This window comes from Bison bison, unplaced genomic scaffold, assembly GCF_000754665.1.
Source record: "Bison bison bison isolate TAMUID 2011002044 unplaced genomic scaffold, Bison_UMD1.0 scf7180017864167, whole genome shotgun sequence".
NCBI classification, from domain to species: Eukaryota; Metazoa; Chordata; class Mammalia; order Artiodactyla; family Bovidae; genus Bison; species Bison bison.
The window spans coordinates 1,031,594-1,052,792 of NW_011494739.1; the positions used below are offsets into that span (position 1 = coordinate 1,031,594).

At 47.5% G+C, this 21,199-nt stretch overlaps 2 protein-coding genes across 2 annotated transcripts in view; one reads left to right on the forward strand and one right to left on the reverse strand.

The window, feature by feature from the left end:
• The window catches only part of PDRG1 (p53 and DNA-damage regulated 1), a 7,492-nt gene extending 1,713 nt beyond the window's left edge, over positions 1 to 5,779 (forward strand). Inside the window, exons 2-5 of the mRNA XM_010841739.1 lie at positions 181 to 261; positions 1,321 to 1,395; positions 3,492 to 3,572; positions 4,148 to 5,779. Coding sequence (XP_010840041.1) covers positions 181 to 261; positions 1,321 to 1,395; positions 3,492 to 3,572; positions 4,148 to 4,230 — 320 coding nt within the window. The 3' untranslated portion in view covers positions 4,231 to 5,779. The remainder of the gene's footprint in view (positions 1 to 180; positions 262 to 1,320; positions 1,396 to 3,491; positions 3,573 to 4,147) is intronic.
• Positions 5,780 to 6,760: 981 nt separating this feature from the next.
• TTLL9 (tubulin tyrosine ligase-like family, member 9) overlaps positions 6,761 to 21,199 on the reverse strand; it is a 49,671-nt gene continuing 35,232 nt past the window's right edge. Inside the window, exons 11-15 of the mRNA XM_010841738.1 lie at positions 15,713 to 15,771; positions 14,760 to 14,956; positions 12,763 to 12,876; positions 11,454 to 11,578; positions 6,761 to 7,117 (exon numbers count right to left, since the gene is read on the reverse strand). Coding sequence (XP_010840040.1) covers positions 7,041 to 7,117; positions 11,454 to 11,578; positions 12,763 to 12,876; positions 14,760 to 14,956; positions 15,713 to 15,771 — 572 coding nt within the window. The 3' untranslated portion in view covers positions 6,761 to 7,040. The remainder of the gene's footprint in view (positions 7,118 to 11,453; positions 11,579 to 12,762; positions 12,877 to 14,759; positions 14,957 to 15,712; positions 15,772 to 21,199) is intronic.

Genomic DNA, 21,199 nt, shown 5'->3' on the forward strand with positions numbered 1-21,199 from the left:
AGGAGCTGGAAGCTGAGTAGGGGAAGAAGTACCTTCACACATCTGTCCACTTAGGCAGGACATTAGAATTAACCGAGGAACGATGCCTTGTCGTCTTTGTTAGGTTTTAACATCCCCAACATCTGTTGGGAGTACAGACCAGGGTAGGAGGTAACTGAGTTCCCTCCTGCCCCTGTGCTTTTCAGATTGTGGACCTGGATACCAAAAGGAATCGGAACCGGGAGGGCCTGAGGGCCCTGCAGAAGGATCTCAGCCTCACTGGTAAGCCTAGCTTCATTGCTGCAGCCCAGAGGCCTGTTCAGTTTACCTTCTAATGCCTTTGACTTATTCCTGTTAGAGACCAGGCAGGAGGCCACAGGTGTGTGGCACAGCCCTGGAGACGGGAGAGACAGTATTGCAGGTCTGACGTAGACTGTGGCTCAGGGTTTCAGTTTCTTACCTCAGTGGCAGGTTGTTAGCTGCTAGCTTATCAGTTGACACTGGGAAAGTGCTGGGGGTGTAAAAACAGTGAAGCTCCTGCCCTTGTGCTCTACAGGTAAGTCAACAGCATAAATACAGAACTGAAAATTGTAAGAAAGCCGAAGAAGGAAGTGAACACAGGGTTGATCTTGGATAATGGGATGGCAGCTCTTTAGGTGAGGCTAAGTGGTAGCGATAGAGGAAGCAATAGGGGAGGGGCATGTGATCATGCTGGAGAGATGGGCAGAGGCCAGGCCATGATGAAGGGCCTCAGGAACCAAGCACATAAAGTGCACTGGAAAGCCTGAAACCTTCCAGTTTCTTGTCTCACCAGAGTAAAATTCCAGAGTCCTACAGGACTCTGTGTTAACTGATTTCCTTGAACTCTCCCCCCTTGTCTCCTCTGCCCTCAATGCTCGCTCATCAGCTGCACCCTCACTGCTCTCCTTGCTGTTCTGACACACCGGCACATTACTGATCCTTGCTGTTCCTGGTTCCTCTGCCTGGCTCGCTCTTTCCCTAGATGTGTGTCTGCAGGGCTTACACTCCTCATTTTCTTCAGGTCTCTGCCGGAATGGCACATAATCTGTAAGACCTTCCCAGACTGCCTGGTATAAATGACAAGCTCCTCCTTTTGGCATTCCCCATCTCTCTTTCCCTGCTTTAGTTTTCTCTAAGATACCTTTCAGGGTCTGATGAATCATATCTGTATTGTCTTGACGTTGTTGTATAGTCTCTCTTCTCCACTCTAACATAAGCTAGGAAGGCAGGAATTTCGTCCTGTTTTGCTGTGTTTTCAGCATCTAAAGCAATGCCTGACATCAAAATATTTGTTGAAGGAATGACTATTTGCCATTTCAGAAGACGTGATGGTTTGCTTTGGGAACATGTTTATCAGGATGCCTCACCCTGAGACAAAGGAAATGATTGAGAAAGGTAAGCCTCCTGGGCAGGGGTCAGGAACAGCACCACCCCCCATGCCACACCCTCTCCACCCCCACCCCAGCTTCTGGCAGCTTGATGCGAGGTGGCTGGTGGCTGTGTGCATTTTAATCTTTGCTGTGCCACTGAGTTGTTTCTTCATCTCTGAAGGGGGATACGTCTACATAGCACAGTTGTTGTAAAAGTTGAGATAAAATAATATATGTACCTAGCTATGGGGTCGCACAGTCGGACACGACTGAAGTGACGCAGCAGCAGCAGCATAGTGCGTGTTTGTCATTGAGGAATGAGTTGGACTGCAAATAACAGAACTCTAGCAGTTAGTAGGACTTAAGGAAATACAGTTCTGTTCATCTCATGTACGAAGTTGTCCAGAGATGGGCAGTCCAGGACTGGCACAGCTGCTCAGCAGAGTCGATGTATTCTCTTGGTTGTTGTGTCATGATTGCAGGCCTCGTGTCTGAGAGCCAGGCTAGAGGAGAGGCAGGAAGGTTTTCTCCATATATGGCCTTGCTCTCTAGTTTGGAAATAAGACCGTCCTCCTCAGGGACTTCTGCTGATACCTCATTGGTCAGATCTAAGGCACGTGCTCATATTTTCACATCCCCGGAGTAGCATCAGGCTTGAAGATGGAGGTTTGAGGAGCATGAAGCTCTTGAGTTTGCCACACTAGGGTACACAACAGATCTCACAACCATGATCCTAGAGGCTCTTTGGAGAAAAGTCATGAAAGCAAAAGGTCAGGCTGCAGATGGGTCCTTGGCTGGGATAAGGGCAGGTTACACGTTTTCTCTTCCTCACCCCTGAAAACATGTGGGCCAAGAGAACCAGCAGCACGGTTGCCACTGCCGCTGAAAACAGGGTAACTCTATCCCTGTTGAAACTGAAATTCTGTCAAAGGAAAGTAGATCAGCTTTGAGGAGAAACTTCTGTTGAAAAACATCCACTAGAGACTTCCTTGGTGGTCCAGTGGTTGAGAGTCCACATTCCAGTGCAGGGGACTCGGGTTGGGTCCCTGGTGGGGACCTAAGGTCCCACATGCCAAAGGACAGCTAAGCTTATGCATTGTAGCTAAGACCCAACACAGTTAAATAAATAAACATTTAAAAAAAAAAAAAGAAGAAAACATATACTAAAATCATGGTTATAAAATTGAATTGTCATTGTACTTGCAGAGGGACTGGAGGCTGCTTAGAGTAAGCTTCCAGAGGGCCTTGCCTGCCTGGGTTGAGGGTCAGGTCCCCAGCTCTCTTGGCCCATGAGTGTGGTCTTGTCACTGACCTAGAAGGGTTCCAGGGCAGCATCTCTTTCTCAGGGATGGACACAGGCTAAACAAAGATCATGCAAGATGGTGGTTACTCATTTACAACGAGAACCCGAGCGACTGCCCAGGTCAGAATGCTTAGCTGGTCAGGGCTTATCACCATCAGAAAGAATGAAGGTCTGTAGGAAAGGCAAAAATGTCACTCATGAGTGGGTGAAAACAGCAGATGGAGTTGGTTGGGTGTCATCAGTTGGTTGCACTTCTCACGATGCATCTGCCTTTGGGCACAGTCCATTCTGTAAGACAGCCTTCTCTTCCCTGCCATGAATTGGTTAAGTGTGAGCATGAGACAGAATGTTGACTGTTCAGGTCACAGTTACCACAATCCTGCTGTTGTGAAAACTCCTCACCTGGATGGATGTGGGTTTGTAAACTTCGTCAACCACCTATTTTCCATCCATCTTCGAATAGGCTGTGTCTTTTTATTCTTAAATCTGAATTTTCCATAATTTCATTGTGAGAGGGTGACCTAAAGTCCTGGTATTGCCTTCCCCATCCACTGCCCAGGGTACTTTGCATAATGAAAACAGGCTGATAAACTGCAAGTTGGGAAACTAGTGTGCTCAGCCCTGTTCTGGGCTCACTCAGTGGTCGGGGTAGGCCATGTCCCTTCTTTAGCCTTTAGTTTCTTCCTCAACTGGTCTCCCAAGTCCCATTTTCACCCCCGCATGCTCAGACCCCTGCCTTCAGTGGGGCTGGGCAGAGGCTGGTATCCTTGGGTGTCTGTAGTGTAACCTCATCTTGTTTGCTTGTCTCATTTTTTCAGATCAGGAACATCTGGATAAAGAAATAGAAAGACTCCGAAAACAACTTAAAGTGAAGGTCAATCGCCTCTTTGAGGCCCAAGGTATTGGCCTGGGGACTAAGCGTGGGGCTGGAAACCAGGAGGGGAGACAGTATGAGCTCAGACTTGGCAGGCTGGGGTGGGCAGCTGGTGAGTGGGAAGTGGGCAGGGTTGTCTTGAGCTGACCAGAGATGGAATGGACAGGAAGTTGGTGGGATCTTATTCCTGTTACAAGTTCTTTTCAGGCACAAGAATGGCATGGAGTGTCTCACATTTTATGCCAGGGTGTGACTGTGGGGGCCAAGATACCTCTGACTAAGGGTCAGAAAGCCTCAGTCAGGTGGTCCAGGTTAGAGCTGAATTTCTAGGTAAACCTAACCACTCCAAATTGGTCAGTCTGGCACAAATTAGGAGGGTTCTGCACAGCCGTCATGACTCTGCAGGTTCTTGGTAACTCAGGAACAGGTGTTGATGTTCCTCGTTCTGTGCTTTGCAGAATTTGAGGCCCTTCTCTGTCAGATTTCAAGGCCAAGTTTTTGGCAGCATGAATGCAGTGTAAGCTGCATTGCCAGGCTAGACTCCAGGGCCAGTAGGTTGGACAACGGGAGCCCTGACTCACTGATGAATTCTTCCCCTAGGCAAACCGGAGCTGAAGGGCTTTAACCTGACTCCCCTCAACCAGGATGAGCTTAAAGCTCTCAAGGTCATCTTGAAAGGATGAAACCTAAGAACCCAGGTGGGGGACCTAAGACCAGTATCCTCCCCTGGGTCATGGAGGACCCAGAACTCTCCAGCCTTGAAACCTGCAAGGACAGGATCTACCCTGCAAGGGGACAGGTGTGAGAAATGCAGCCATAGCCATGTACGAAGCTTCTTTGTCTGTAGCACTTGGCTACTTTTTGACAGCAGGAGGGAACCCTCAGCCTACACCAGTATCTGCCGGCCTGACCACTGGGGCTGGATGGACACAAGGCCCATTGACAGGCCCTGGTAGCCACCAGGAGGTGGGTGGGGGCAGCGCCAATGGGGGTGCGAGAAGGACTGCAGCAGGCACTTCTCAACAATGGCCTGCTGTTGGAATGGGCCCTGGAGGGAGAAGAGTGGGAGCCTCATTCCAGCATTCCTCTCAGAAAGAGAGAGACGTATTTTCAAGCAGTGTGTGTAGCAGAATTGGAATAAAGCAGGAGGCTTACAGGAGGCTCCTGTGCTGGATGAAGGACAGGATGTTAGTGCTCTGTGGTTCAGCACAGGCAGACACACAGGCCCCCGTGCTGCCACTGGGGCCCATTTTCCTGCTCACCCCCGGGATGGAGTCCAGAGCGGGTGCTGCTTGTCATCCCACCTCGGCTGCTCTGGAGTCAGGAAGGCCTTGCAGAGCCCTGCGCCAGCAATGGATGAGGGCCATCCTGCTGTGTTGTGCTTAGGCGGGACGCGACTCCACGGGCTCTGAAAGCAGAACCCGGGCAGCGCTGCTTAGAGCTCCCGTCTGCCTTCAGGGTCTGCGACCCTAATGTGAATGTGCCGGGAGGGATGTCTTCGGTGTGCCTCAAGGGCTCAATACATGTTACCTAAATGAACGAATAGTAGCTTCTAGTCTTTACCTCACTTGTCCTTAATGGAAGGTATGCCACTCCCTTTGGAGTACTGTCTATGAAGGGGCAGTGGTTCCTCCTTGAAATGACGTCAGGGCAGGGTGGAGAGGGCACTCCGTTTGGTTCTGGCCGATAGTTAAATGCGGGGACACAGGCTGCCATGGCCAGATCTTGTGCTTTCTTCGAAAACCTAGAAATTTAGATTTTTTAAGTTGAATCCTTTGCTTTTTAAATACTGCTGATTAATTCAGAAAATTGTAAAAAGCTTGAATATTGGCCAAACAAAACACTTTATATAAGCCACATTTGGCCCAAACCTCTGGTTTTGCATCCTTTTGAGTTTTTTTTTTTTAGTAGAAATTGCTGGGGTTTCTCCAAGGTGGCCCTAGGAAGTAGGGAGGTGGAATCGGAAACTAAATGTCCAGAGTAGATGAAAGGATGTGATAACTCCAAATAGTGGACTATTACACAGCTGTAATCAAGAATAAGGAAGCTGAAAACTGATCTGGAACAAGCTTCAAGATACATCAAAGTGAGAAGCAAAGACAGGTGTCTAATAAGCTCATAATTTGTGTGCAGACAGTTATGTGGTTCCCTCAGAATAGAAACTACATGGTTGGGTGCAAGGGAAGGACATGTTGCTGTTGTATTTTTTAAAATAAAAATGTAAGAAAATGGGGAGTTATGGCATTCACTGGTAGATACTGTCTGGATGACTGCTTGGCTCAAAGTTCTCTCTGAATGTTGACCCTGCCTATCTGGCCAGGTAGATGCTAGGCCAAAGAAGAGCCAATCAGATTCTTTCTCCTGGAGACGTGGACCCCATTCCTAGCGTTGTCTGGGCTTTACCCAGTCACAGGGATGAGGGAAGCCCCCACATTCTGGAGCAGGAGCCCCAGAATGGCCTGGCTTCTGGCCTTCCCAAGGCTAGCTGACCTACTTAGATTTGCCAGTATTTTTCTTTGAAAAGCCCTTCCCTTCCCCCTGCAGTCAGATTCTGCTGTTTTCAGTTAAAAGAACTGTCCTGAAGCAGGCGGAGTGATAGAGGAGCTGCCTGGGGTCCCTTGAAAGGTTGTCCTGAAGCAGTTAGCCACCAGCCCATTCTTGGTTCAACTCCTCTTCAACCAAGAGGCGTTGGAATGTGGAAAATGCAGACATTCTTACATGTGCCCAACTCCCCAAGCCATCTCTGCCTGACAGCCCAGGGCTTTCTAATCTAAAAAGCTCAGCTCCCAACCTCAAATAGGAAGGCCCAGAGAGGCACCTAGGTCATCTAGCTGACTTAATAAGTGCACCTTCATGGAGACTCACTAAGCAGCTCTGCCTGCCTGATCCTTGCCTTCTCTACTTGAGAAATGGGGATGCTCTGGCCCACTGGTTTTCAGATGATCAGGGAGCTCCATGGGTCCCCTGACATGCAGTCAGGGTATTGTAAGAAGGGCAGGATGTATTTAAGGCTCAGCCCTTACTCGGACCCCCAGTAAACACACAATCTTAACAACTGCTTGCTTTGCGAACACAATTTAAGAACTGAGCCCTTGCTCTTGGAGGAGCCTATCAACACATCCCCTGAGAGACATCAAAGGGTCAAAACCAGGAAGATGTGGTTGCGGCAACAGCATTCCCTGAGCCAAACCTGGAGCCCAAAGACTCTCCAAATAAGGGCTGTAATGCTTTATTAGATGTGATCTCCCTCAGGTATAACTTGCTGCATTTCTCCTCTTCACCAAGCTAACCAATCCATCAAGGTTAAAATCTATCCAGTCCCAGAGATTGGTTCTCTTCTGGTGCAAAGATATCCAGGGTAGGGTGGGGTGCTGGGCCAAAGCAGCTGCCAGGCCGGAAGGGAGGGCGACTGAGTGCTCTGAGTGCTGCTGTGCTGAAAAACGGGGAGCAGAGAGAGAGCCGTTGTGGTACCAGTGGTTCTCCATGCTGGGGGTTAGTTGGGCGTTTTCTTCTGGCCTTGAAGGGAGCGGAACAGCTGCCTCAGCTGTTCCTTCCGATCATTGACGCAGCCTGGAAGGGAAGTGGAGAGTTGACTGGGATGGGCTGTCCTTGGTCGAGGGGTCTTAGGGGAGTAGAAGGGGCCGGTGCTCCTACTACCTGCAGAAGGAGGGGCCAGCAGAAGCCGGGCAACCACAGATGGTTTCCCAGGTGGAGCTAGTGGTAAAGAACCCACCTGCCAATGCAGGAGATAGAAGACACGTGGGTTCAGTCCCTGGGTCAGGAAATCCCCTGGAGGAGGGGAAGGCAACCCACTCCAGTATTCGTGCCTGAAGAATCCCATGGACAGAGGAGCCTGGTGTATCATAGTCCATAAGGGTTGCAGAGTTGGGCATGACTGATGCGACCTAGCACGTATCCCCTCTCAACCGCCATGGCCTTTAGACAGGTCACTTAACTCTTTGAGCATCAGTTTTCTTATCTGTACATCAGGATACCTGCTTTATGGGGTAAATGCAAGGATCAGGTAGTATTCACTGGGGGCCTACCCCAAATCAGGGGCTACTTCAGGTGAGGATGTAGATTTGACTTGAGCTTTCACAGGCATAATGTATGCAAGAGAAGAGGAGGCTCGGAGAGGTGAAGTAGTTTGCTCCAAATCGCACAATTAGTAGCAGGACTGAGGCTTGAACCCAGGCTGCCTAGCTCCGGAGGCCAAGCTCTTAACCACTCCCCATATTGCCCTGCCTTCTGGCTTTGCTCCGTGAAAATGCACTTAAAGCTGGCACAGGGCCTGGTACCTAAATCTCGTGTGTCAGGCACATTCAGCTAAGAGGTGGATGGCCCCAGAGGTGGCTCCTACTCTTGTGGGAGGGTGTCCCAGGCAGTTCAGGCTGACTTCACATCCTCTCCTAGTGCATTCACAGTGTTTCCTTTCTTTTGTGCTCAGAGCTGATCCTTGAGGCAACTCCATGGTCATTTAATCTTGTGCCAGGTGCACTAATGGCACCTCACAAACAGTGGTTGAATGACTGAATCCCCCTGGGCACAACTACTGACCTGGAGGTGTCTGCCATGTTTCTCAGCTCCCCAGAGCCCCACCCCTGCCTCCTAGGCACTCAACAGCAATCAAGGCTTCCCTGAGCTGCAAGTCCACTAAATGCCAATCCCAGGGGTTTTCCAAAGTGAGTTCCGTGGAGCCTTAGCCTTAACTAAGGTTCATAATTCATTCATAATTCACAAACCTTCGTGTCCAATTCAAATCTCTTGGAGTTCTAGGCTCATCTCTGGGTTATCTGTTGATCTTTTCACCAGATTGCCAACACATCCCTAATTCATTTCATCAATACTCTTCCCACCCCCGGCCAGCTCCTCTTATATTCAAAATCACCCACCCAGATACTCAACTGGAGAACCACTGTTCTGAGTCTTTGCTGCTTAAATATGGTGCAGGAACCATTGGCACTGATATCTGAGGTGGATTGTTAGCAAAGGTGGCTGTGACAATCCTCTTAGTCCTCTATGGACCTATCTGCAAAGTAACTGCCTCTCCTCCCATCAAGAGATGGAGTCTATTTCCTTGACCCCTGAATCTGGGCTGGACAGGCTTTGGCTAACGGACTGTGGCAGAATGACACGTGGAATTTCTGAGCCTAGGCCTCAAGAGGCTTCACTGTCTTCTCTCGCCTTCTTGGAACCCTGAGACTACTGTGTGAACGAGTGGCCACCTGGAAGAAAAGGCAGCTGACAGCCCGTCTTGACCACCGCACATGTGAATGAAGCTATCCTAGGCCACCATGTCTCAGCACATCTGCTAAGTGCCTGCCCCTGTAAGAGACCCCAAGCCACACCTAAAGAATCATAAGCAAGTAAGACAGTCGTTGCAAGCTGCAAAGCTTCAAGAGAATTTGTACACAACAATAGTTAACTATTAGGGGGCTTTTAGGTGTGCAGACTCTTAGCCCTCTTCTTCCAGACCTACTGAGTCAGAACAGCATTTTAACAAGATTTCCAGGTGATTGTACAGCTTGAAAGCATTGTATAGCCATCCTCCAACAACGCCATGTGGCAGGCCCTAGGGGTCTGCCGTGGGAGAAGCATTCACAAACCGCCTCTCCTCTGCCTTCCTCAAAGCAAACTGCTTAGAACTTGACTTCCCGGGCCTCCTTGCAGCGGAGGCGCCATGTGACCCAGCTCTAGCGGGTGAGATGTCAGCAGAGTTACCTGCTTTCCTTTGGGAACAGTCAAAGCTTGAAGGAAAGCCTTTGGCCCTTGGGCCTGCCTGGGATAAGGACACAGTGTCTGGAGTTGGAGCAGCCATGAGGCAACAAGCATGAGCATCAGGGCTAACAGGCTGAGTGTGGTAAAGAAAGATCTGGGTCCTTGGTGGCACTGTGCATCTGTCACTTATGGCCTCCCCAATGACTTCTGGTGACTCAAGACAAATCAGTTCCTCTCTGGGTAACTATTAGTTTGTTAGTTGTTTGCAGCCAAACCCAATCCTAAATCATACCAAACCCTAAAAGATACTCAAAACTTTTCATCAAAAAAGAAGGAAGAAAAATGCCACAAACAAAAAGGAAAATGACAAACTCATTTTGTTTGAATGGAAATATTCAAACAAAAGGAAAATATTTACAGTAAGTTTGACAGAGGGAAAATATCCTCAATATATTAATATCCAAGGCCTTTACAAATTTAGAAAAATGGAAGCCCACTGGGGGGGAAAATAAGTATGGACAGCTCACAAAAGAACAACTGCAAATTTTAACTCTGAAGCCTCACACATAATCAATGGAATGCACAGAAAACAAGTAAATATTTTTACCTATGAAGTTGGCAAAGGTTTTTTTGTTGCTGCTGCTGCTGTCATTTTAAATTCAGAGCTTGCAAATTTGTGTAATCTTTCTAAGAAAGCAATTTGACTGTAATAAGTCCATTTTTTTAACCCAGTAGTTCTATTCCTAGGAATCTGTCCTAAAAAAAATAGCCAGTTTCAGTTGAACTTTATTTGAGAGGATGTCCTCACAGCATTATTTATAAAAGTGAAAAACTGGAGTCATGCCAAATGCTCAATTATGTGAAATTGGTTTCATAAATTTGGGGATGTTTTTGCAGCTGTATGGTGATTTTGTTTCTAATTTTGCCAAGGGACAAGTGCTAGCAGCCTAGCTTTCAGGTTTTGAAGTTGGACAGATTGGGTTCAAGGCCTCTCTCACCACTTATGACCAAGACCGTTGGTGCGTGATCTAACATCTGGAGACCTTTTCCACGTCTGTAAAATAATCAAGGCTGCCTAAAAGTGAAATGAGATAATGTATGTAAAGTAGTCTGGACCTGGCCATAGTGTGTTTCCAAAAGAGAGTGAGTGAAGGTTGCTCAGTCCTGTCTGCCTTTAGTCCATGGAGTCTTCAGGCAAGGATACTGGAGTGGGTAGCCTTTCCCTCCTCCAGGGGATCTTCCCAACCCAGGGATCGAACCCAGGTCTCCCACATTGCAGGTGGATTTTTTACCAGCTGAGCCACCAAGTAAGCCCAAAATAGAGGCTCTTACTAATGTTATTGAATGAGCTGGAAAATGCTATGTGGAAAAGTTAGACTCAAAGCTTCAGCCCAATGCCAATTTTGTAGAAAAAAATATGAATATATGCATTTTTATAAAATTGGAAGGAAATACACCAGATTGTTAAAGATGGTTATGTTTGGATGATTTTTTTTCATTTCTTTCTTTAGTTTTCAAATATTCTACAATGAGTGTGAATAATTTTTATAGTCAGGGAAATTTTTCACTTTTTAAAAGCCAAGTTTAAGGTCAAGCCCTGAAGTCCTTAATTTCTTTTAGCAACATATCGTGTTTTTTGTTTATGTGCCACCTAAGCTTTTTGAAATCTGCCTCATAACAGATAAATAATATCCTTCACCACATGCCGTGCAGTATTCTAGGCATATATTGAGATAGAAACTATTGAATCTCTGTTTTACAGATGAGGAACAGGTTAAGTCCCTTGCTCAAGGTCACACAGCTGGTAAATTTTAGACCAAATTAAAACATTCTGGGCTTCCCTGGTGGTTCAGATGGTAAAGAATCCACCTGCAATGTGGGAGACCTAGGTTCAATCCCTGGGTTGGGAAGATCCCCTGGAGGAGGGCATGGCAACCCACTCCAGTATTCTTGCCTGGAGAATCCCCATGGACAGAGGAGCCTGGCAGGCTACAGTTCATGGGATCACAAAGGGTTGGACATCACTGAGTGACTAAGCACAGCACAGCACATTAAGTCAATAAAAGTGTACACAGAGAAAAATACCAAACAATAGAAATCTAGTAAAACATTCTAACCTCCATGAAAAGTTGCCTTTCAGACTACTTGCCACCTCCCATGTACCCACTCCCCATCTAGCCCCACATACCGAGATGTGTGTTGGTCACAAAGTTCCCCATCCCCGATAGGTCAGGACCGCCCTCTTCTCTGCTGACAGGGCCATCATTCCACATGAGGTCAAAGCCTCCTACTCGCTTCTCCCTTCCTGTGAGCCTGGACAAGCAGGAGGTACAAAGGGTTAATGAAGGTTCACCTGGTGGGGTCCTCAGGCCAGGGCCCTGCACACTCCCAGCACCCTACTGGTGCCCACCCTGTCCGAGTACCTTTTGTCCATCCAAAGTGGGGGATAACCTGAGGGGGTCATCCCCCATTTGTCCCCAGGCTTCCACACTTGGCCCCAGTAACGTGCTTTCTGGTTTAAAGTCTGCTGTCCTTCCCAGATCAGACTCCACGAAGGCGGGGACTAGGACTGCCGTGTCCTTTATCTACCGTTCCCCAGTGTTTAGCACCAGGCCTGGCACACAGGAGGGCCTCAAGTGTTTGCTGAAGGAATAAGTGATGGTGGATGAGGGTGGTGGACACCTGAGGTTCTGCCTGCTCAGCATCCATTTCACTTCTTTTAGCCTTTGGGTACCTGGGGTTTCCTTTTTGAAAACCAGCCTCACTCTCTCACTCTCATGGTTCAAGTGGGGCTGACCCCAACCCCTGGGAGAGGGCACAAGACCTAGGCTTGGTCAATCAGAGTCCCAGTAATTGATTCAGGGATGGGCATGTGACTCAATTCCGCCAGGGAGCAATGAGAGTCAGCCCTCAAAATTTTGCTGGAATAACTGGGGAGAAACTAACAGAGAGGAAAGAGGTGAGAAAGAGGAAAGTGAGAACAGACAAACCAGCCAACACTGTCTGAGCCATTCCTGAAGTCAAACCCTGGATCTTCCTATTATATATACATCATTATATCAATAAATAGCCTCTTACTGAGTACTTACTGTGAGTTAGACATGTTAAAATAAATTACCTTTGTAAATTAATCTAACAACCCTGAGAGTTAGATATGAAATCTCCCACTTTACAGATGAGGACACTGAGGTTCAGAGAGAAGTGACTGGGTCAGGGTCCCACAGTCAGGAAAGGTTGAGGAAATTCTGCGGGACTGAATCTCAGAAAGCTGTAGTTGGCCCTGCTCTGCTGGGTCAGGGCCGAATCCTTGGGCCAGGACCTGATCCTGTGTGAACATCACAGTTTCCCCACCTGTGGAACAGTGGGGCGGGGGAGGGTGGAGGGGCCAGAGACATCTCTGAGGTCCTCTCAAGTTCCAGGGTTCCAAGTTCTCTCTCCTCAGCGGGAGCCCTGATGGGGAGGTACAGGGGTGTATGAGCGAGGCTGCCCTCTCTCACCTGGCCTCCATGTCCACAATGTGCAGGGTGTCTTCCAGGAGGCAGGTCTTGAGCTCATAGTCCTCCTGGCTGCTGGCTGTCAGTGATGGGGACGCATTGACCTCCAGGAGCCACCTGGGGAGGGAAGGGAATGGAAAATCTTAAGGTTGCCTGGTCCCTGGAATTTCACGAGAGACTAGATGAGGTGCCAGGGCCCCACCCTCAATTCAACCAGCGCTGCTGTCTCTACGTTTCCATCTGAAGAAAGGTTTCAGGGACTAAAACTTTTGAAAACAACTGTCACACCTGAAACCCCCATAGGGTCCAGGTGGTGACTTAAATGAAGCAAGCTGGTGAGGGTAAGAACAATTTTGTGCCCTGTGCTTATTACTCCTTTGGCTTCTTTCAGAAGAGCTGGAGTATGAGAGAAACTTTCCTAGTGAACATTTGTCTATAAATGGTAACCAGGGGACTTCCCTCGTGGTCCAGTGGTTAAGAATCCACCTTCTAATGCAAGGGGCGTGGGTTCAATCCCTAGTGGGGGAATTAAGATCCCACATGCATTCTTAACACCTTTTTTCAAACACTGATATTTGGACTTTTCAAATTTTGGAACTAGGTATTTTTGTCTAGTACTAAAAGTTTAAAAATGTGTATTATCTGTAAAAACTTGATGTTGAAAAATATGTTCAAACGTTACTGGCCAATTAAAAAAACAAGATCCCACATGCATGGGGGCAAGTAGCCCGTATGCTGCAATGAAGTGCGGTTGCAGCCAAATATATCAATAAAAGTATTAAATAAAAGATGGTTTTTAAAAGATGGTAACCAGCCTGCCAAGTCAGGGGGGTGGGGAGTGGCAGGGAGGGGTAGGCCTGTGGTGGGCTGGGAAGAGCGTTCTACCTCTGAAGGGGTGGCTGTGGCAGCTCAAGCAGAGTGTTGCCCTGTGAGCATATGAACCCAGAATTCTAAGACCCTCTGACTCTTCCAAAACATCCCGATGTTTGTGCAAACATCTTCCAGTTATGGGAAATGGTCGATGAAAATCAACCCAATGAAATAAAAACATTCTGAAGGTCAAACTCAAAGTGTCTGCAGGCCAAAAGCAGCCCAAGGGCTTCCAGCCTGTGACCTCTGGTTTTCTGCAGCTCTGTTAGTTGACAGACAGGAATCTGGGGCACAGAGGGCGGAGGGCTCACCCAGCAGGTCAGTGAGAGACTGGGGCCCCCTTTTCCTATCTACTGCCTCCTTCTAAGCTCATTTCCCCCATCAGTGTCCACATTAATGCCTGTAGCACAGCTTGCATCCCAGAGGGCAAAGGAGAGAGACCTGCTGGGGCCTGGCCCTGGTTTCTCTTGAACTTGGGCCTGACTTAGGTTTTGCTCTAGGGCTCCTACTCCTGGCTCAGAAAGGCCCCCAAGAGCGATACAGTGACCCTGGGGAGGGGGCTGGGTCCAGGACCCATAGTGCTGGTGGAAGCTACTCAGTCCAGGAACGTGGACTCTGGGCCCAGCTCAGCCCTGGACTTACTGCATGACCTCAAGCTGCCTGGACAACCCCACTGGGCTTCTGTGCCCTGTTGTATCACCCAAGGGCCATCAGTGTGTTCCCTGACAGCTCAGGTGTGTTCAACCTCCTCGTGAGCACTGCAGGAAGGCACAAAATTCTGGGAATTGACATGGTAACAATACTCCCTTGCCCAGCCCTTTGCATCCTCAAAGCACCAGGATTCACAGAGGGGAAGTTTCTTGCCTAATGGGAGGGGAGGGTTGCTGACTCAGCAGATGCTTGGGAAAGGCCAGTGTTGGGCATGGGGCTCATTTCTTCCTCATAACATTCCTGTCTGCACAGTGACCATTTTACAGCCAGGCAAGTCAAGGCTCAGAGAAGGGAAGCATGCCCAGCCAGGAAGTTGCAGAGCTGAGCTTAAAGCCAGGCAGTTTGGGTGCAGAGGGTATAAAACATCCCCCCTCCCCCGCAACCCCCGTGCTCTCCGGGCCACCAGCCCATCCACTTACGGCTTGAGGTCCTGGTCTATGAGGATGTCATAGCCGTACAGCTCAAAGCAGTGCTTGTCGCTGATGATCACCTTCTGCACGCTCTGCAGGCTTCTGATGAAGATGTTGTCCATGTCGCTGAAAAGCGTCTCTACTGCCTCGGGCCCGTGCTTGGACGCCAGGTACTGCCGGAAGCGCTGCAGCATCCACTTGCAGCCCTGGGCCCCACCACCAGGTTGAGAGAGGAAACTTTAATCAGCCCAGACCTGGCCAACCAGGACGGCCATTTGCCATCAGCACAGACCCTAGTCTTGGACAAGGGGAGCCCAGCCCTGAGTCCTGTGATGAGCAGAACCCTTACAGGGCAGAGAATCTGCACTCCCAAGGAGGTGTGGCCTACCCAGAGCCTGGGCCTCTCTTTCTAGAGCACCACCTGCTATCCGCCACCCCAGAAGTCTCTGCCCAAATGCCCTGCACCGGCCTCTTCCCTGGGCCTGCCCTTTGAGGACAGATTGCACTGGCCATGTGGGTACTCCAAGACCCAGGGAGTCACCCACAGCTTGCTGTTTTGGGTGTGTGCGTGTTTGCAGGAGGCCCCCACAGGGTGGTGGAGAGCTGGGGACCAGTTCTTTCTGTACTCTTCTGTTCTGGCTCTTAACTCTGAGAAGTCTGAGTATGCTAAATATGAACCTGGTCTTCTGGAAGGTTATTAGGTAGGTAGGTAGTAGATAGATAGATAATATCTGTCCAGGTAGGACGACACAACACATATTGTTAAAGGGCGTACTGGTTTGATTTGTAACTCTTAAACATTTAAACATGTGATCTGTGGGCCTCCATGTATACGCTTACCCTGGGCCCTGAAAACAGGCAGTGACCTGACCTCTCTGGAGAACTCTCCTCGGCTCTCCCTCCTCACCACCCCAGCCCAGTCCCAGAGGCCATATCCGAGGGCAGGAGCCCAGCTTCCTCACCTTCTTTGGGTGGTAGTCGGGAGACGTCTTTTGCACAGCGACATTGGTGAGGTGAACGTCTGCAGAGGTCAGTGGTCAAGGGCCAGTGTGGATAAGAAGGGTAGCCCCCAGGGACCAAACGGAGACCCTTGCTTGGGAATCTCTGAGGAAAGGCTACCAAACAGCCCAGAGCTCAGGTGTGTGGGTCTTGGAGTCAGATGGACTCGGGTCCAAATCATGCCTGCATCTATCTTTACTGGCTGTGGGCTCCTGAGCAACTCACTTAACCTCTCTGAGCCTGTTTCCCCCCTTATTAAATGCCGGTGCCTAGTAGTATGTTGATCTCCCGGGGTTATCTGAAAGATCAGATAAGATGCTGTGTAGAAGCACCTTTTACAGTGCCTGGCATGGCTGATATTATTAGATTAGTTAGGATTGTCCCACTCTAGAGAACCCTTTCTAACAAGTAGAGACACCAAATACAGAACAGCCTTCTCAGGACGTTCTGAGCTCTCTGTCACTAGAGAGGCTCAGACTAGGTGGCTATATTGTAGGAATATTGGAGAAATGACCCAGCATTGGGATGGGGTCAAGATGGCCACCTTTGAAGTCCCAAACCTGAGAGTCTGCCTTTTGGTATCATCACCATCACCGGTATCATCACCACCAGTAACATCAGCAACATTTCAAAGCTTATAGAGCATGTTCACACACATCATCTCTTTTCCCCAAATCTCTCCCATCTCACAGAAAGGCTCAGGGAGACAGCCACTTGGCATACCCCACCCTCCCCCACATAGCTAAGTAGGATGGAACCCAAAACCTCACGAAGAGGCAAACATAACTTTCTCCTGGACTTGGTAAAACAGGCGGAGTCCTAGGACCAGGACCCTTTGCTGCAGTGCTTGCACCTGGACAAACATCTCCTCCTCAAGCAAAAATACAAAGAAACTATAAGGGACTAAAAAGAACTGCGTGCATGTGCAACTGGGGAAAATTTTGGACAACAAGATACAAAGAAACCAAAGAGCCCTATTTCCACTTCTGAAGGGCAGGGAGCAAAAGCAGGAAGTCAGGAGCAAAAGCAGAGTACTGCACACAGCACCACCAAAGGGGTGGGCAAACCACCTAAGCCAAACTTCCAGCTTGACCCTGGACACAGCCCTATCCTCACCCCATAGAAATAACCCACGCCTCACACCTCGGTGAGCCCAGCTAGCAAGGGAACCTGTTATTTGTTCTTGTTCCCCTCTGCTGCTGCAGGGACCCCAATAAAACCTTCCTGTATTTCTTGCCTCTGATCAATTTCTATTGACTGAGGTGGCCGAGAACCCTGGCCGGAAACATTGGACCGTTCACAGATGGGGAGGTAAGAGCGTCTAGGTCACTGATCCAAGTCTGACTCCCCTAACACTTATGTTTCTCCGTGTCTGTGGCACATCCGGCAGGATTGCAGCCTCTCCAGAGGAAGTGGGTATCCTCCCTAGCACCATTTTCCTAGAATGTCTTCTTTAAAACTCTTCAAAGACTTTTTGGTCACACTTGTCTGAGAGTTCTTCTGCCTTAATTTCAAGAGAATAAGCACATAATAAACCACTAAATAAGAAGAGAACCCTTACGTTTTTGGTCTATTGATTTTCGAAAAGGGAGCCAAGGCAATTAAGTGAGGGCAAGCATCATCTTGGGTTTCCCTAGTAGCTCAGTTGGTAAAGAATCCTCCTGCATTGCAGAAGACCCCGGTTCGATTCCTGGGTTGGGAAGATCCCCTGGAGAAGGGATAGGCTACCCACTCCAGTATCCTTGGGCTTCCCTTGTGGCTCAGCTGGTAAAGAATCTGCCTGCAATGTGGGAGACCTGGATTTGATCCCTGGGTTTGGATGATCCCCTGGAGAAGGAAAAGGCTACCCACTTCAGTATTCTGGCGTGGAAGATTCCAGGGACTGTATAGTCCAATGGGTTGCAAAGAGTCGGACACAACTGAGCAACTTTCACTTCACTTCACTTCAACCATCATCTTTCCAACAAATGGGGTGAGGATGCCTGGATATCAGTGTGTGAAAGAATGATGTTACCATATCACAGGCAAAAATTAACTCCAAACAGACCACAGACCTAAATATAAGAGCCAAAATTATAAAATTCTTAGAATAAAATTCAAGAATAAGTCACTGTGACTTTGGGTTAGGCAGAGCTTCTTAGATGGGACAGCAAAAACACAGATGACAAAAAGTAGATAAATTGGACTTTATCAAAATTAGAAAATTTTATGTTTCAAAGGACACTATAAAGAAAATGAAGAGGAAGTGCACAGAGGACTTTTAGGGTAGTAAAAATACTCTGTATGATACAATAATGATGGACACACACCATTATACATTTGTCCAAACCCACAGAACGTACAACTTTAATATAAACTATGGACATGGGGTCATCAATTGTAGCAAATGTAGCACTCTGGTGAGTGGTGTTGATAATGGGGGAGGCCGTGCACATGTCGGGGCAGGAGGTCTATGGGGAATCTCTACCTTCCTCTCAATTTTGCTGTGAAACCTAAAACTGCTCTAAAAAAATAGTCCTTAAAAGACAAATGACAACTGACAGAATGGGATAAAATATTTGTAAATCATGTATCTGATAAGGAAGCAGTATTGGAAATACATCTAGAAACTTACAGCTCAACAATAACAGGGACAATCCAATGAGAAACTGCGCAAAACTGAGTAGAAATTTCTGCAAAGATTCGCAAATGGCCTCATGAATAACATGAGAAGCTCATGAATAACATTATTAGTCATCAAAGAAATGCACATCAAAACCACTTCACATCCACTAAGGTGGTTATAATTTAAAAGGACAGATAATAACAAGTGTTGGCGAGGATGTGGAGCAATTGGAACCCTCCTACCATGTTGGTGGGAATGTAAAATTGTGCAATACTTTGGAAAATAGTCTAATAGTTGTTCAAAAGGTTAAATACAGAATTACCATGTGACTAGCAACTCAACACCTAGTGTCTACCCAAGAGAAATAAAAACATATGTCCAAACAAAAACTTGAGCAGAAATGTTCACAGAAGTATTATTAATAGCCAAAATGTGGAGACAAAAAAGATGAAAAAAACTACTGATACATGGTACAACATGATGAACCTTGAAAACATTAGGCTTTAATACAAGAAGTTAAGAGGACTTCCATTGAGGTCCAGCAGTTAGGACTCTGTGCTTCCACTGCCTGGGGCTCGGTTCCATCCCTAGTCAGGGAAGTAAGATCTCACAAGTCATGCAACACAGCCAAAAAAAAAAAAAGTAAGATACAAAAGGCCACATATTTTATGAATCTGTTTACATGAAATGTCTGGAAAAGACAAATGCGTAGAGACGAAAGTGGTTGCATAGGGCTGGGAAAGGGGGTTATAGGGAAGTGGGAAATGACAGATAATTAGTACTGGGTTTTTTTGGAGTGAGTGAAAGTCACTCAGTCGTGTCCAACTCTTTGGGATCCATGGACTATACAGTCCATGGAATTCTCCAGGACAGAATAATGAAGTGGGTAGACGATTCTCCAGGGGATCGTCCCAACCCAGGGATTGAACCCAGGCCTCCCGCATTGCAGGCAGATTCTTTACCAGCTGAGCCACAAGAGAAGCCCAAGAATACTGGAGTGGGTAGCCTATCCCTTCTCTAAGGGATCTTTCCAACCCAGGAATCAAACCAGGGTCTCCTTCATTGCAGGCAGATTCTTTATCAGCTGAGCTATCAGGGAAGCCCTAGAAAAGCTGATTTGGGGGATGGTGAAGCTGTTCAAAGAGGAGAGTGAAAAGGTTGGCTTAAAGCTCAACATTCAGAAAACAAAGATCATGGTATCTGGTCCCATCACTTCATGGGAAATAGATGGGGAAACAATGGAAACAGTGTCATACTTTATTTTGGGGGGCTCCGATATCACTGTAGATGGTGACTGCAGCCATGAAATTAAAAGACACTTACTCCTTGGAAGGAAAGTAATGACCAACCTAGATAGCATATTCAAAAGCAGAGACATTACTTTGCCAACAAAGGTCCGCCTAGTCAAGGCTATGGTTTTTCCTGTGGTCATGTATGGATGTGAAAGTTGGACTGTGAAGAAAGCTGAGCGCCGAAGAATTGATGCTTTTGAACTGTGGTGTTGGAGAAGACTCTTGAGAGTCCCTTGGACTGCAAGGAGATCCAACCAGTCCATTCTAGAGGAGATCAGCCCTGGGTGTTCTTTGGAAGGAATGATGCTAAAGCTGAAACTCCAGTACTTTGGCCACCTCATGCGAAGAGTTGACTCATTGGAAAAGACTCTGATGCTGGGAGGGATTGGGGGCAGGAGGAAAAGGGGACTACAGAGGATGAGATGGATGGATGGCATCACTGACTCGATGGATGTGAGTTTGAGTGAACTCTGGGAGTTGGTGATGGACAGGGAGGCCTGGAATGCTGCAATTCATGAGGTCGCAAAGAGTCGGACACGACTGAGCAGCTGAACTGAACTGAACTGAAGCTGTTCTAAAACTGTTGGTGGTGATGCTTGTGTGAAGATGCTAAGAAGTATTGAGTTGTATGATTTAACCGGGTGAACTGTGTGGTATGTGAACATACCGCAGTAAGTTATTATTTAAAAAATGGAAAAAGAGGATGTTCAGGCAAAGAGAGTTACTGGTTTTAAGGGGGGGGAAATTGCTCCCTTTTGTTGAAAGAAGTGCTCACATTTCTCGGCATACTGCTCCTACCCTCAGGAAGGAGAAATCAGGGACTTTCCTAGTTTCTCGGAGCAGAGGCTACAGGAGGAGTGTGGGTCAGCTGATTTCCCAGCCTCCTCTCTCCGCGATGGACCTGAAACCAGGTTCTAATGAACCAACGAGCTAAATGGTGAACAGCAAGCAAACAACTGAAGCAATCCATAAAGAAGCAGAGCTGAGTGAGTAGCTGTGAAATCTTTCAAGGGGAAAATCTTTTCTTAGCTTAGAAACAACAGTAGAAATCACAGAGGAAGTCAGTGAATATAGTCAACTATGTGAAAAGGAAATCAGTCAGACTGAAAAGCCAAAAATGACAAGCAAACACGACTAGAGAAAAGATTTGTAACAAAGATGACAGGCTAATGTTTTTCTGTGTGAAAATCACACATAAATTGTTAACAATAAAATTTTATGACCCTCATAGATAAATAGATAAAGGACATTAAAACAAACAAAAAAAATAAAACTGGTAAAAGGCCATCTGGGAAAGTGCACAAAGTTTCTAGTAGTAAACGATACACAATTTTAAAGGAATGTAAATGGAGGGAAATGCAAATTGGAAGAGATGCAAATTCTAAGGCAAAAATCTGCTTCCCCAGCAAATGAGTTACATTTTTTTTAAAACGTTTTTATTTGGAAAAACTCAAAACCCACAGAATACTCACAAGAATGGTATAATGATGCCCATATACGCTTCACTTAGATGTGACAATTGTTTAGGAAACGTGTTTTGTAATCAGTTTTAT